The sequence below is a fragment of the Gadus chalcogrammus genome, chromosome 15 (genome assembly GCF_026213295.1).
Source record: "Gadus chalcogrammus isolate NIFS_2021 chromosome 15, NIFS_Gcha_1.0, whole genome shotgun sequence".
In the NCBI taxonomy this organism is placed as follows: domain Eukaryota; kingdom Metazoa; phylum Chordata; class Actinopteri; order Gadiformes; family Gadidae; genus Gadus; species Gadus chalcogrammus.
Window position 1 is genome coordinate 20,477,274 of NC_079426.1, and position 17,103 is coordinate 20,494,376.

Sequence of the window (17,103 nt, forward strand, 5' to 3'; positions counted from 1 at the left end):
GGATGAAATGTGGTTAACACGGCCGTATCGCTTGGCCTTTAAACCGATTCATGAAATCCATAAGCGGAAACCGGGCCATGAAAAAAGCAATATAATGACACTTAGAGCGAGGGCTCAGTGATAGCAATGACAAAGTGGTAAAGTGGGCGGTTACACACCCACCTGGAAGCAGAGGGAGATGTTGTGAAGAGATACCTGATGACAGGGTTGGCCAATTGACAACACTACTACATAATGATAAATGAGCACATTCAGACAACACACACTGGCATTAGCCTTTGATGGGCTTGTTGGTCCTTCTTACCTTCGCTGGAGGAACCGGAGAGGTCAATGACCACGTACACCTTCCCCTCTGGCTCCAAGTCGATCTACAGCAGGACAAGATCAGGAGCACAAGGTGAGTCCAAACAAGGATAAGAGAAAAAAGGGAGAGACATGTAAGAGAGACAAAGTCAGGGAAGATCTTTACAGAGGCTTGAGTTATAATGTCCTTGTGTAACTCTTTACTGTAGGTTACATGTTGATTGCATGTGTTTCAAGGTAGCTGTTGTATTTGATTGATCCAAAAGGTTTTCCATCTGGTGCCAAGAAACCACTTCTGGGGTGGTACGCCTGTTGCAATCTACACCTCAGATGGGAAATTATAAAAAATAACTCCTATATACACACACAGACAGCTGGTCTAAACAACTACTACAGCTTGCTTCATCTACTGAGATTTTCTTCTTTGATCAAGGACTCCTAATTCTAAAGTAGGTCCTTACAGATGTTGGTCTTTATCTAAATGATACATCTCCATATACCGGTGCACCCATCAATGATGCACATCTCAAATGCTGATATCTAAAGGTCCGCAAAAACATAAACGTATGGTTTCAACATGTGCGACACAGACGTTTAACACAGCTTTTCTTTTTTGGACTAAAGTCGGCGCTACCAATGTGGGGGTGTGGCCGAGGCGTGAGCCGGAGGTGGAGAGCCACACAGCTGCGAGAGAGGAGGTTGATTAGCAGGGGTAAAGGACAACCAAATCCCTACACCACAGGTAGAGTGGTTTCATTTGATGAACTCCGCTATAGGTTGAACACCTGCTATTGCATGCATTACCTCTGATTGGCCCTAACCTACCTCTGATTAATATGGTTACCCGTGGCCTGCTGATTGGTTTTTGCTGTGACACACCTGAGCTCTGCTTATTGATTCTGACTGAAGGGAGATTGACCGTTGGTAGCCCTGCCCAAGAATAAAAAACGACTGAAGGCATTTCAGTAACATACACTACATAATACATTACATTACATAATAATGCTATGTAATCATTAAGAGTTGCATGGGCCAAAAGGAGCTGTAACATAAACCAGCAGAGGACGGGATGAGGAAGAGGAAGATAAGCGATGTGCCAGGGGCCCCACGACAACCGGACAACCATGATGTCTACAGTTCAATACTCATTTCCTTATCACCTCTACTGTGTCTCACCACACACACACACACACACACACACACACACACACACACACACACACACACACACACACACACACACACACACACACACACACACACACACACACACACACACAAAAGCCTATTTTTATACACACACAGACACCCTCCCTTCCTGTGAGGTCACTCAGTGGCCACCATTCATCAGCTGCTCAGGGAGCGTGCTCAGACCCACAGGTACACAGGTCACTAAATATAGAGACGGCTAAGGAAGGAAAAGGTCCCTCTGTGTGTGCGTGTGTGTGTGTGTGTGTGTGCGTGTTTGTGTGTGTGTGTTATTGTGCGTGGGTGTGTAAGTCTATGAACCACTTTTGTTTTTTTATGTGCTGTCCACACACGCACGCACGCACGCGCACACGCACACGCACGCACGCACACACACACACACACACACACACACACACACACACACACACACACACACACACACACACACACACACACACACACACACACATACACATTAGGGTCTTAGCTGGCTGGACGAGGGATAAGTGTTGATATAGGAACGCCAGCGGTTCACCAGGTCTCTTGCTCCCTCTACTTGGCCTTGGAAAACCTGATCTTATTTACGGACAGGCCCATAGTCTTCATAGTTAAAATTTGCAAATAAATGACCATTTGACAGGGTCACATTGTCTGTGCAGCTTTTGATACGAAAAAAGCTAATTAACTGATAAATTACATAGAAATAAACTGAAATCCCATCAAGACAAAATTAAGTGAATTGACTTAAGCTCTATCAAATATCAATGGTGTGTGTGTGTGTGTGTGTGTGTGTGTGTGTGTGTGTGTGTGTGTGTGTGTGTGTGTGTGTGTGTGTGTGTGTGTGTGTGTGTGTGTGTGTGTGTGTGTGTGTGTGTGTGTGTGCAAATATCCATATTAGTTTATCTTAGTTAGGAATGACTTGGACTAGTATTTGTTTGTGTGTGCGTGCATGTGCCCATAAAATTGACACAAGCCATCCATGGATGCACATGTAGAATGATCTTTTATATTTTCAAATAGGATCCCGGACTTTATTCATCACCAACTCCCTGAAATAGACTCTGCATGTTAACGGACAGGGCTCTGCTCTCCCTCTCTCTTGTTTGATCTCTGTTTAATAACCTAACACACTTGCATGCATAATTTATGTGTGTGGATGTACACACATATATGCACGTGCCCACACACAGCATAAAAGCATAAACACAGGCAAATTAAAAAGCTTTTCCCAATGCAATTGAGTTGTTTTGTCTGCATCCACTAATGCCTTAATTACATCTCTCTAAAAACCACGCTGTCTTTGTGCTGTCTCTGTGTGTGTGTGTGTGTGTGTGTGTGTGTGTGTGTGTGTGAGTGTGTTTGTGAGTTTGTGTGTTGATTGATTGATTGTTGCATGATTTTTTTAAGGCGCACAATCCCCCAACAGCTTACAAAACAGAGAGAGAGAGAGAGAAAGAGAAAGAGAAAGCGAGAGAGAGAGAGAGAGAGAGAGAGAGAGAGAGAGAGAGAGAGAGAGAGAGAGAGAGAGAGAGAGAGAGAGAGAGAGAGAGAGGGAAGGAGATAGAGAGAGAGACATTGTGTTTTATCTGTTAAGGCAGTGTGTTCCTTGCCGCGGACGCACACTTCTTGGAGTGACACACAACAGACCCCCTCTCTCGAGCACACACATGGGAAGGCCAAATGGGTCAAAACTACACCTCATTAACAACATTCATTCAAATACGCTGGTTATTACGGCATTCTATTTTATTTTTGACTTTTTATTTATTTAATGAGTACACGTTTAGAATTAGGTGTCGTTTTGACCCTTTTGCACTTCAATGCACGCACGCACGCAAACACGCGCACACACACACACACACACACACACACACACACACACACACACACACACACACACACACACACACACACACACACACACACACACACACACACACACATACATAAACAGAGAAACATACAAACACTCACTCAAACATGGATATCCCCCCATCCACACACACCAGAAATAGAGTGGAACAGTATATTTAAGAGAACAACCTTTACAGCCACCTTGAAACTATTCGATATTTTCTTGTTCATTTACCTCAAACTAGAACTTGAACCCCTCCATACACTGTGTTACTTAACTTTCCATGTTGCTTTGAGTATTTGTGTTGTAATAAGTCAAAGTGACACTACCTATCTTGCTGAATGAAATGAGGTGCACTATAAGGAACAACACAGACACAGAGAGCACAACTAAAGGGTAAAGGAGGAACTGTTATTAATGCAGTGTGTCTGTGCACTTCAAACAAATCTCACACACACACACACACGCACGCGCACACACTTGTCGACAGCCACTCAAGCCTGTCCTTCTGTTTAGCCATGTCTGTCCGAGCCTAATTTGTCCCTGTTGAATAAACGATGTCGTAGCATTGTCCAGAACCCAGCTACAGTACACACTCACAAACACTCTCTCTCTTTTTGCAACTGCTCTGTTCCTTTTAGGTTGGGAACACTCCTGTACACTTTAAATACTTCAATGTAATAGATCATCATAATATGATGATGGTAGCCTTCTGGTCAGAGAGAAGTCAGTTGGCTTGGGCCCACAAGGCCCACCGCTCTTAGCCTATCTTCAGCTGCTGAGCGACACACAAGACAACGCCACAGAGTGCTAATGTTTGAAGGGCCATCCCAAGCATTTAGTCTTTCAACTGTATGCCGTCTGCTCAAAACCTGAAAGAAGCCAGGACCTTGCATCTGTCTTGAGAAGCGCGCACGAGAAAGCCTTCACAAGGGATAACTGGGCTATTTCTCTCCATCTCTCCTGATTCAATCGCGACGTCAGCGACAGTTTAACATCGGCCGATTGCAACGTCAAATAAAAATCAATGCTAGCCGTAGGCTAGGAGTTTAATAACCAGGGGTAAATGTACACAGGCTAGCCCTTTCAATCAGTATTGCCAGGGTGGTGGGATGGATACGTGTGCACACTGATGTGTTTATTCCAGGTAACGACAAGAAGAGAGAGAGAGACAAAGCTACATAGTACAAAGCGGTGTCGTACATTCAGTTCAGTGTACACTTGGATGGATGAATGCAAGCAGCTAAACTATTTGAACCGTCTATTATATTTTAAAAGCATTACCTTATACCCTATATATCCAAATTGAGAGAGAGAGACAACAGACAGAGACGGAGAGAGAGTATCTCAGCCAACAATCTGTTTTCTGAATGGGCTGAGGTATTCTGCATCACAACCTTTCCCGCAAAATAAGTATTTCATGTTACATGTGGAGATTTCCTTGAGCTACTGAGAGATCCACAATATACCTGTCCCCCCCCCCCCCCCCTTCCCCCCCTGCTCCATGTGACCTGGTTTGGATAAAGGCGATGAACAAAAGGCCAGTTGATGCCCTGGTTACTGTCTGGATCCCCGGTTGAAAGTCAAAACAATGGCAGGACACTAGCAGACAAACATGCACATGCAGGCACACACGCAATTATACACATAGGAACACACACACACTCAGCCCTACCGTGCGTTTAAGAGAGATATTGCTGGGTGATTGGTACTTTGGCACTAGTCAACCAGTCTGCCAGCCCCCTGACTCTCAGTTCCTTCTAGAACAGGAGCTCTAGGGACTTTCCCAGCACATCAAACACTCCAATACAGTAAAATAACACCAACCATTTCCATAGAGGCTTCTTTATGGGACAAACACAGGAGTTGCTCACGACACCTCATTTCTGAATAAAAGTTTATTTTTACAAAAAATGTAAATCGTATTGTAACAAATTTTAGAGCATTCATTTTGTAAGGCACCATAGACCTACACAGACACATGGTCTGTAAGCCGCAAGAGCCGCAGTCAGGCAGCCTTTTCAATGGTATACCTTCTCGAAGACTGCGTCTCTCATGTTCTCTCCTGTTCTCTCTACATGAACTGTGGGAAGAGGGTTGTCGGAAGTTGCCAATGCTCCCATCTGCTTGTGTCTACACCCACACACACACACACACACACACACACACACACACACACACACACACACACACACACACACACACACACACACACACACACACACACACACACACAGTTGCACAATATCATACCCGCACACACACACAATTGCACACAAACACACACCCACACACAATGATCCATTGCTGAGAAGTATGCCTAGCTGATGGCAGCCTTTATTCATTGATTTGATGTCAGGAGCTGGGAGAGAATACATATACTCACCGTTTCCTGTGCACAGCTGTGATCCCTATAAAGGACTTTTATGTGCCAGTAGTCTAGTCTCTGCCAGTCATGCAGCTCGGTCGCTCTCAAATGAAGATCAATAAAGTCCTCATTTTTTGTATTCATCTTGTAAATCAGATCTCCTGTCATTGGGAAGAAAACCGAGGAGGACGAGGACTCTGTATTTAGAAGCCTGCATCTCGGCTCCAACGGAGACAGCAGACGCCTCACCCTAACCACAACAACCCCCCCCCCAAATTAGTTTCTAGAATTGACCTTTGTATCGACTGTACTTTATTGATGTAACACACACACACACACACACACACAAACAAGCCTCCCGGCCCCCATCACACCCTCTCCAGGCCTGGGTTACATGCACCAGGACCTCTGGATCGCTGTATGAGCAATATCTCCTCAAATAAAAGACCCAAGATAGAAATAATATTGAAAGAGACAATCTGTATGGTATAGGTTAACCATTCTTCAAACCCCCATTTAACCGATGGCTATAAGATGTTCCAAAGGATGTTTAGGTCATCCCACTAGGATTGGATGGTGAGTCAATACATTGATGCAACGCCACCAGACAGAATCCGGCAATTAAGCTTATCATATTAAAATAATATTAGAAAATATGAGATAATACTAAAATGATGGACAACAGGATCTAAAATTGTAAAGAAATCTGTAACATTTCACAGAGTGAAGTGACTACTACATAACTACTTAATATACGGCCAAAAGTATCTGAATATTCATCTTCACGTCAACGAATAAAGAGTCCGCTTGTCTCCATAGCCAGCAGAGAAAACATACTCCTCCCATTAATCGGATTTCTCCATAGCCAGGAGGGAGAATAGACTCCGCCCATAAATCTGCTTCTCTCCATAGCCAGGAGGGAGAATAGACTCTGCCCATTAATCTGTTTCTCTCCATAGCCAGGAGGGAGAATAGACTCCACCCATTAATCTGCTTCTCTCCATAACCAGGAGGGAGAATAGACCTTGCCATTAATCTGTTTCTCTCCAAAACCAGGAGGGAGTATAGACTCCGCCCATTAATCTGCTTGGAGCCATAGAAGCAAATATGAAATTGAAATCACATGAGATTGCAACGGATTTCCTGGAGGATCATTACATCTCAAAAACACAAAATAACCGTACATCACTTTATTGCTGTTAACACCAACAAATCACATTTTCTGCATTGCTACACACGATACACTTGGAAAGCCTTCAACAAGTGTTCAAATTGTCAACGTTTGAACGGAATGAGGACATAAACATGTTGTTTACAGCCCGGATGCCTCACTGAGTGACAGAGGTGCAGAATGTCCTATTCCTGATCAAAGCAGAATACAGATCACTGGCCAACGTCCCACCATGGACTGATGTTTACATTATCCCAGCTTCACATTGAAACCTTGTCATCACACACACATCCCAACACACTGAATTACTGCTGACCCCATCCACCCCCACTGTATCTAATGTGTGTGTGTGTGTGTGTGTGTGTGTGTGTGTGTGTGTGTGTGTGTGTGTGTGTGTGTGTGTGTGTGTGTGTGTGTGTGTTTGAGTGAGTGAGGTCCAATATCACATGAGCCTTGTTCCAAGGAATCATGTGCTTGCAGTACCCCACCGTAACCACAGAAACGAGACCTGGAGCGAAACACTCTCCCAGGCACCAGGCACACTTCCCCCATCAGCAGCACACCCTGAACGGCCAAATCTAATAGAAGATACACAATGCCTTGTGTATATCAACCCAGTGACACCAGCCCTATTTCTACTTCATCTATTCATGGAATACAACATTTCTTATAAGATAATTTAGAGATATAGAGGAAACTGTGGGAATATATATACACCGTTATATAGATACATATATATAGGCTTTATAAAAAAGATATATTTATTTATTATAGATCTGCGGATTGATTGAAGTTTGTTTCTCATCATCCTAGTTTCTATCAGCTTTTTCTTTTATTCCATCTGAGTTATTTTATTCAAGTTTGATATAGCATATTCTTTAATGCCAACAACCTGTCTGATAAAAGAGAGTGTCCTTGTTGTAGAGACCTTTCTATCCATTACATCCACATTATATCCTAATATAAAGGCCATCCTTCTACTGACCCCCCAGCTCAGCCAGCCATTAAAGCTACCCAGTCAACGTGTCAGCCTCCTGATCTATATGTCCCACCAGGGGTTAAGATAGAAAACCAGGCTCCGCATGGAGAATCTGACAAACAGAGTGTGGCTCAAAGGTGAGCCACATCGACTCGAACAGGTCAGCACAGCTTTTCTATCCCCAGAGAGCACCTACAGCTCCCTACACTGGACCCACGGCCGAACACCTGGCGCAGTATTTTGCTCGACGGGACCTGGTGAGTTCAAGTTTATATCAGTTTGACGATCAGCCTGAACATTATCGTGCTTGGCAGTCGTCATACATCAGCGCCACTCAAGGGCAAGGCCTCACAGCTACTGAGGAATTGGACTTAATGACAAAATGGCTTGGTAAAGAATCTGGCAACCACGTCAAACGTCTACGGTCACGTCGGTCAGTGTACATAACCAACCCAGTCATAGCACTCACAAAGGCCTGGGAACGCCTCCAGGAATGTTATGCAGCACCTGAAATAATTGAAAAAGCTCTTTTCGACCGGCTCGATAATTTCCCAAGAGTCTCAGCAAAAGAACAGACGAAGCTACGGGAACTAGCAGACTTGTTAATGGAAGTGCAGTGCGCTAAGGAGGATGGCTACCTCCCAGCTCTCTCCTACCTGGATACCGCACGCGGCATTGAACCCATAGTTGGGAAACTGCCCTATGGGCTTCAAGAAAAATTGATTTTGGTTGGTTCAAATTAACACAAGGAAGAAAATAGAGGAAGATTTCCACCGTTTGAGTTCTTCAGCAAGTTTGTGTGCAGCGAAGCTCATAAAAGGAATGACCCTAGCTTTGCTATCCCAAGTACTAGTGGCTCGCCTGCAAAGTCTGAAAAAACCTTCTTTAAAGGCACAAAGTACCCAATTTCAGTCCACAAGACGGACATCGCCCGAACAAGCCTAAGTATAAACAAAGGAGTCAGCGACCTGAACAAAAGCTGTCCAATACATGGCAAGCCACATCCTCTCAAACGCTGCAAAGCCTTAAGAGCCATGAAGCTGGAGGAAAGAAAGGCCTTTCTCAAAGAAAAAGGAATCTGCTTTAAGTGCTGTGGCTCAACTACTCACCTTGCTAAGGACTGTCCGAATGCAGTTAAGTGTTTGGAGTGTGATAGCACCTATCACGACTCTGCCATGCACCCTGGACCTGCACCTCAAGTCAAGGCCCCTTCAACTCCACCACACAACGGCGGGGAGGAGGAAGAGAGCAGCACCATTAAAGCTGTTGTTAACTCAAACTGCACAGAGGTCTGTGGCACAGGAAACGTTGGTTGGTCATGTTCCAAGATTTGTCTTGTGAAGCTATATCCTAAAGGTCAACCAGACAAAGCTATCAAGGCCTACGTCATCCTAGAGGACCAAAGCAACCGGTCGCTAGCAAGGTCCAGCCTTTTTGAGCTGTTTAACATTGAGTGCAAACCATACTCTCTGAAGACATGCTCTGGTGCAGTGGAAACATCTGGGCGCAGGGCTGAAGACCTCGTGGTCGAGTCACTCGACGGAAAGGTCACGATCCCTCTCACACCACTCATCGAGTGCAACGACACACTTGACAACCGCTCTGAAATCCCAACCCCAAATGCAGCTCGTCATCATCCACATCTTGTCAAGGTAGCAGAGCACATCCAAGAGGTCGACCCAACTGCTGAGATCCTCCTGTTACTTGGTAGAGACATAATAAGAGTGCACAAAGTTAGGGAACAAGTCAATGGCCCCCACAATGCCCCTTTTGCCCAACGCTTGGACCTAGGATGGGTGCTGGTTGGAGAAGTCTGCTTGGGGAAAGCGCATAGACCAACAGTCAACACCTTTAAGACAACCGTGCTTGACAACGGCCGGCCCTCCCTACTCAAACCCAGTACAAACTTCTTGCTCAAAGTGAACCCTTTCACCAAACTTTTCTTGGTGAAAGGGTTCACCAAGAAAAAGAGATGAGAGACAGGATTTCAGAGACTAGCAAGTCCGTGGAAGAAATATTGGGCCAAACAGTTTTCAGTCACACCGAACATGACAACAAGCTATCATCTTCTATTGAAGATAGCATCTTCTTGCAACTAATGGACAAAGAGGTCTACAGAAATGAATCAAACAGCTGGGTGGCTCCACTCCAATTCAAGCATCCCAGACAATGCTTGTCTAACAATCGAGAACAAGCAGTCAGACGCTTTGCATCACTCCAACAAAGCTTGAAAAAGAAGCCAGAGATGCAACACCAATCCATTACTTTCATGTGGAAAATATTGGAGAACGACCATGCAGAGGTTGCTCCAGTACTAGAAGAGGACGAAGAATGCTGGTACCTGCCAACCTTTGGAGTGTACCACCCTCAAAAACCAGGCCCAATCAGGGTGGTGTTTGACTCTAGAGTTCTGATGCGGTTCCGTAAGGAAAAGGTTGCCATCTTGGCAGACATACAGCAACCACAACCACAGAAATGATCTGAGATTCCTGTGGTACCGGGACAATGATGTGACAAAAGGAATCATTGACTACAGAATGAAAGTTCATGTTTTCGGCAACAGTCCGTCCCCAGCTGTAGCCATCTACGGACTAAGTAGAGCAAATAGAGAGGGTGCATGAGAACATGGGTCCGACAAAGTCAACTTCATGAAACGCCACTTCTATGTGGACGACGGCCTTCGTTCTGCGTCGACCCATGCCAAAGCCATCAGCTTGTTGAGCAGAACACAGGTGTCAATGGCTGAGTCAAACCTCAGGCTCCACAAGTTTGCCTCCAACAGCCAGACAGTCCTGGAAACCTTTCCATCTGAAGACTGTGCTGCAGTTGCGAAGGATGTGGACTTAAGCGGAGAGGCTGCGCCCACTCAACGCAGTCTGGGTCTCCTGTGGAAGATGGCAGAAGTGACAGCTATTGTAAATGCAAGGCCTCTAATCCCTGTTTCTAATGATCCTGACGATCCATTCATTCTGTCACCATCAATGCTCCTAACTCAAAAAACTCCCACCTCCACCAGGAGACTTTACAGATAAAGATCACTTCAACAAACATAGGAGACAAGTACAGGCTCTTGCCAACAGATTCTGGAGTCGTCGGAGTCGAGAGTACTTCCCAACCTTGCAGTGCCGCAAGAAATGGACCAAATCTTACCAAAACCTGCAAATAGGAGACGTTGTCCTTCTCAAAGACAGTCAAGCTACCCGCAACAACTGGCCCATGGCTACCATCACAAAGGCCTTCCCTGGAGAAGACGGAGGGGTGAGGAAGGTGGAATTGAGGACCACAAATCAGGGACATTCAAAAACTTTCTTCAGACCAGTCTCAGAAGTTGTCTTACTTCTTACTAAAGACTGATGTTCAGAGACTCATGTAGTCCATCGGGGTCAATTAATGACCTCACAGAGGTCAGACGGGGAGTGTGTTGCCTTTCACGCATAAATCTGAATGGACATTTGTTTTGAAAGAGCAGTTTTCACCCTAATGTTTCCGGGTCATAGGTTTGTTTTGGTTTAGCAGTCTGAGGAGGATAACCGAATTTGCATAGCTACATTTCTGTGTTCAACCGCATGATTGTATCACTGTAAACGTCACAGAGGCAACGTCGTAAGTTGATAATTTCATAATTACATTCATAAGTTAATGTTATAAAGTACTATTTACATGAAAAATGCATGTGATATGTTTGTGGCTAAAAACGTTTTATTTACATTTATTTACATGTGGAAAGCACCTGTTACAGAGCTAAATGGTAATTTTCGTATTTGTTTTGTTACAGTTTTCACTCTGACCTTGTACAATGAGAAAAAGAGCCACAGTAAAGAGCAACTAAAGCTTACTACGACTCACGTCTTCATTTATAAGGACGAGTTTAACTAGTGTGTAGCTGCAGTTGCTACACTGCAGTGAGGACAACACAGTTGTGCATGTGTGGGTTTGTGTGTTGTATTCAGCCGAAGTTTGTTCAAACTGCCAGTTGATAATAAAAGAAAACGAAGAAATGGTTGTAAGAAAGCACCTGGGCCAGGTGATGGGCTGCGTTGGGTAAAGGCTATAGCTATTAATCTACTACTTCCTACTACTTCTGATGTTACCGTTTGATGCAATACACAGTTATTGACAAAGTGGAAAAAAATGTGCACAGCCTCAAACTATTTAAAATAGTAGTAGAAGTGGCAGTAGTAGTAGTAGTAGTTGTACTAGTAGTTATACTTAAAATATGTTTACATGAAACAAAATCTCATGCTCATAGCATTTGTAAACGTATACATGTGAAACAGGTCAGAGGTTTATGTTTGTAATGTGTGTGTGTGTGTGTGTGAGTGGGTGGGTTGTGTGTGTTGTGGTGGAGTTGTTTTCTCTTCCCTCTTCCTGTTTGTGAGGAAGCATTGGCCACATATTGGTACTTCACTGCAAAAACATCATGTCCCCTTTGTAGGGGACAGAAAACATCAGCTCCTATAGATGTCATTGCAAAGATTGCATGCATTCGTTTTGTGTTAAAAAAAACATTGGCTTTATAGACATAACTAGTCTTAATTTTGCTACCTTGTCTCAAACTGAGCGATCACAATAAAAAGGTTTAGAACATGGAAATCAATGTGAAAACTGCCGTTTTCGATTTGGTTCTGAGCATGCGCAGAACCACGAAATGAACGATCCGCTTGAAGATACTAAAAGTACGTACCGGATCCTACAAAAGATCAGTTCAAAAATAAGGAGTTTTCACGATGCGCTCATCACTATTGGATATTTACTCGGCTCACACTCCTTGTCCCAGGTCAAAGACATTTTTGCTTTGGCAGCATCTTGCTAAAAAGGACGGCATAAAAGGATGTGATTAACCACAGTAGGTATAAGTTACTTTCTTCAGGCTGTCTGCTTGAGGTGACTCAGTCATCTTTTGTTCAACCCTCAACAGACTTTAAAGTGTGAACACATCAGAATTGGCCCCTTGGCCCTCGTCGCAGCGCCATCCATTGGGACTCGTTACATTAAACGCAGAACACCTCAAATGGGATCTTCCGGCGGGGGTGGTCTTATGCGCAGCACGGCAGGACGCGGCGCCCAGCGGCGCCGCGTCTGCGCCCCATTTAACAACGAAGCGGACTCGGACCAAGAGTGTTTCTGAGAGACACTGGCTTGCTCAACATAGCACTTAGGATATATTTGGGCTACCAGTTAGAGTAGAGTGCACTCAGTGCACTGTGGACCATTTAGTTCATCCAGAGATAAGAGACCGATTTGTTTTACCCCCATCGACCAATCGATTTGTCGAAGAGTAGGTCGAATTTCAGTCAACCGATATTTTCTTTGGTGCACTACAGCACTGCAAGCAATTATTACACACAATAAATAAAGAGTTTCCTGTCTGGGATTAATGAAGTACTATATCATCTTTTCTTATTCTGAGGATCCAATTTTAATTTAGAAAGAGAAAATGAGGAAATATTTACCTAATATGATTATAGACAGACTGAAAGTACAGTCATCAAAAATGTTTCAGGCAGACAGGCTATATCCCTGGCAAACTGGGAAATAGCTTATTATCATCCTTAATTTCATCCAATTATCTTAAAAGTATATTGTGAAGCAGTGAAATACAATGGTGTCAGTTTCTCTTTCAATCGCTCTGCTCGTCCTGAATCAATCATAATAAGCTGCCAGGGAGACGATTTGAGAGTCGTCAAGAGAGGGAACAGAAGAGAGCACCATTCAAAGAAAACAATCAAACAACATCCCCCACCTCTCCGCTTCCTTACTCCCTTCGTTTATCCACCGTTAGAATTGTTGGGTTTCACACACCTGGGATTGAAAGTCCATGTATTCCCTTAAACAATCAGGCGACATTTTCTGATTCAAGCGCAACAAGTTTTGAGACCCTACAGCTTGCAAAACCTCTAACCAAACTGGTCTGCATTGTTTGATCTATCAACCAATGAAAGTAAATTTGCTAACATCATTATAATTATAAGAATATTTTTATGATATATATTTTTGATGATTATTATGTATACAAATGTGTTTATTTTAGTATGAAAGGGGAGAAATAGTAGTCTGGCTATTGCCAGACCAAACTCAATCATAGATTGCATGTTGGGCTGGGGAAGCTGCTGTCATTTTCTTCAGCACATGAGGGTGATCAACAGGCCTAGTTCAACTGACTGTACGCGATTTGACTGTACCAAGCCAGCTTGGTGATTGGCTCCCGCGAAAACGTATCGGAAGCAGAAATAAATGTATTGCTCTTCTCCAGACCATGGACATATTATAGAATGGACACCAGATTCCAAAATGGCGGCCATTCATCCCCCCCCCTCAACAACTTCAAGAGACCCCCACAAAGATGGAATCATAACTCGAACCCTGCATGGCAGTAAGTTAACTTCATAAATATGAAAGATTGCTTCATATAACATGTCACACCAACAACATAGTAAATATATGTAGGCCTAGAAAAAAAGACAGTTCAATGTTATTGCTTAAGAAACAGATTCCTTCCAACTATTTACTAAAAATGCAATCAATAATTTATATACAAATAAATGGTAACATATCGACCAGCAATGAGGTTGGAGTAGCCTACCTACATAAATAATTGTATTACACCAACATTGTTAACTGCCATACACAGCTAAACAAGCAAATGCAAAGAGGGGGCACTATAGGCCCTCTCGAATGCCGGGCCGAAACAACATTTGTTTCACTGCGACTCCTTTCAGCTGCCCACCCCTCCTTCTCCAGCCAAAAATTATAACATAAAACGGCTAATAAAACGCGAGGTGGCGTTTTGAAAAGAGAAAACGTAATTTTTTTAGGACATGGCATTAAGATAATTATGGGCCTTTGATTGATATCCAGTCATTTTTTGCGGAGACACATTCCTGTTCCCCACTTGTATTGGAGTGAACGGAGATATCTAATTCTGGGCTCTATGAATCGAGGGACTCGTCCACAGCCCACTTAAATAGCTGCAATACCAGGCTTGGCCGCTGGGCACTGGTGGATTGCGGAAGTATGCACTGTTCCTGGGGGCTTGCTGCGGAGACCCTTGTGCAGGGCGAACTCAAATCGCCGGCAGAATGGGCGGGGATACCGAGTCTAGAGAAAAAGGTGCTACAGTGCTAACCCAAAGCAGCGGCCCCTGCTCAGGGCTTGTTGGAAGATAGAAGAATTGTTGTCCTTGTTATCTTTCTCCTTCCTTGCATTCCTTAAAGTGTAATTCCGGCGAAAATTGAACCCACAGACCTTTTCAACACATACATTAACAAATTCAACTTGGCGCATGTATTATATTCATTAAGGTAGCCATTTACGTGGTTGTGCACAGTAAGTTGTTTCCAGCCGTTGTGGCGATGCTGGATTGTTATGTTGACGAGAGCTTGGAATAAATGGAAAAACAAGTTGTGTAAGAAACAATTATTGGAGTTTAACATGCATTTCCATGGAATTATAAATTCAACGACTTTCCTCCTTGAACTGAAGTCGGGTGCTTTCGCTAATCAACTTTTATGGACTTCCTGTAAACATGGACCTACCGGTAAGGCACAGGCTTGAAAAAATATTTTTAAATGAACTCCCGGTACGCAAACTAAGTTGTTGCAATATTAGTGGTTAAAAACTGCAGATTCGGAAGCTATCCACACTGCCCCTAGCCAATGCATGGAAGCTATTTGGGCTGTTAGCATTGCTCCGGCCACCCGCGGCGCTACCCATTTTAGGTCCGCCCATTTTGACACAGGCCTATAGTGAGTAGTGAGTGATTTTCATTCTAGCTGTTCATCCAATAAGAAGCCTGAAGAAAGCTTTGAGCAAAAGGTTCTCAGCCAATAAGTGGCTTCTACCCCTCATGTTGACTGCCTGCCCACAGGCTGCAAGTGATCCAATGAAATTAATGACGTTGGCGCGCAAGCTTTTCAAGCAAGCTCAATGCGACAGACGCAGACGTTAGCTAGCTATTAGCTACGATGAAACGCAAAGCAAAGCAGCTTGTTTTAATTTAAATTCAGCAAGAAACGCTACGAGGAGCAGGAGGAGGAAACTCCTGCCATTTTAAGTAACACGGTTACAAGTGACTAGTTACCATCCTGCTAGGCCGCCCTCTCCCCATCAAGTCCTCCCGTAGCCACCCCCTCACACCTGCAAGGCAAGTAGGCTAACAGTTAGGCTAACATTAACGTTAGTGTCTGGCTGTCATTTTCTGGAGAGAAAAATAATATTGGCAGTTGGCAGAGGTAACTTATGATAGCGTTTTATGTGTTATAGGAGGAGACAGGGTTCAGCAGCATATAAACGCTGTTCACCAAGATCACCTGTCACAACCTCCGCTAGACCTGTCATCAATAGATGAGCCTGCAAGCCAGCCCAAACTCCGTACATTCCAAGCCACACGCATATCGGGGAAAGATAGGAGTTTTTTCTTACAGGTGGTACTCAAAAGATGCTGTTTTTTGTAAGTCTTGTCATTTCCCTGAAGCAGCTAATGAGGCTAGATCATTAATACGGGCTTCAAAGACTGGAAACATTTTTCTGAGGGTTAGGGCAAACATGAAGCCAGCAGGGCTCATGCTGCAGCGCTGGGGAAAATGGATGGTTTCAAGCAAAGTCACCAGCCAGGACGGGGAAATATTATTAACCAGCTGAACAACGATGCCAGCGACATGTCCTTCAATAAAAGAAATAGACAGCACATCATGATGGCAATGGATCTCGTCCTGTTCTGTGCAAAACAAGAAATCCCATTGCGAGTCATTATGAAAACCCAGATGCATAAAACAACTTTTTGGAACTACTTGACCTCGTTTCTAAATATGACCCAGAAATAAAAAGGCGACTGGATGAATTACCCAAGAATGGTAATCTGCTGCACCACATTATCCAAAATGAGATACTGGAAATTGCAGCATCACTCCTTGTCAAAGAAATAAAAGGCAAATTTGCATGATGAGTCGGACACATATTATGCGATTTTAGCAGATGAGTGCAAAGACTTGTCAAAAAGAGAGCTATTGGCAGTGTCAGATACCTGCACAATGGCACATTGAAAGAACGGGCTGTGGGATTTGTGGAAACGGACAACATGACTGCAGAGGCAATATCGGCTATGATTTTGGAAGTGCTGGAGCCATTGCAGCTGGACCCGGGGCTGTGCGTTGGATTTGGGTTTGACGGCGCATCAGTCATGTTGTGGAACAGAGGAGGGGTACATGTGATACTGAAGAAGACGTTTCCCCACGCTA

At 44.0% G+C, this 17,103-nt stretch overlaps 1 protein-coding gene across 3 annotated transcripts in view; it reads right to left on the reverse strand.

Annotated features, from left to right (window-relative positions):
- LOC130405243 (protein kinase C epsilon type-like) overlaps positions 1–17,103 on the reverse strand; it is a 78,394-nt gene that overhangs the window by 46,873 nt on the left and 14,418 nt on the right. For all 3 annotated transcript variants that reach the window (XM_056610295.1, XM_056610296.1, XM_056610297.1), the window contains one exon: positions 305–368. In XM_056610295.1, coding sequence (XP_056466270.1) covers positions 305–368 — 64 coding nt within the window. The remainder of the gene's footprint in view (positions 1–304; positions 369–17,103) is intronic.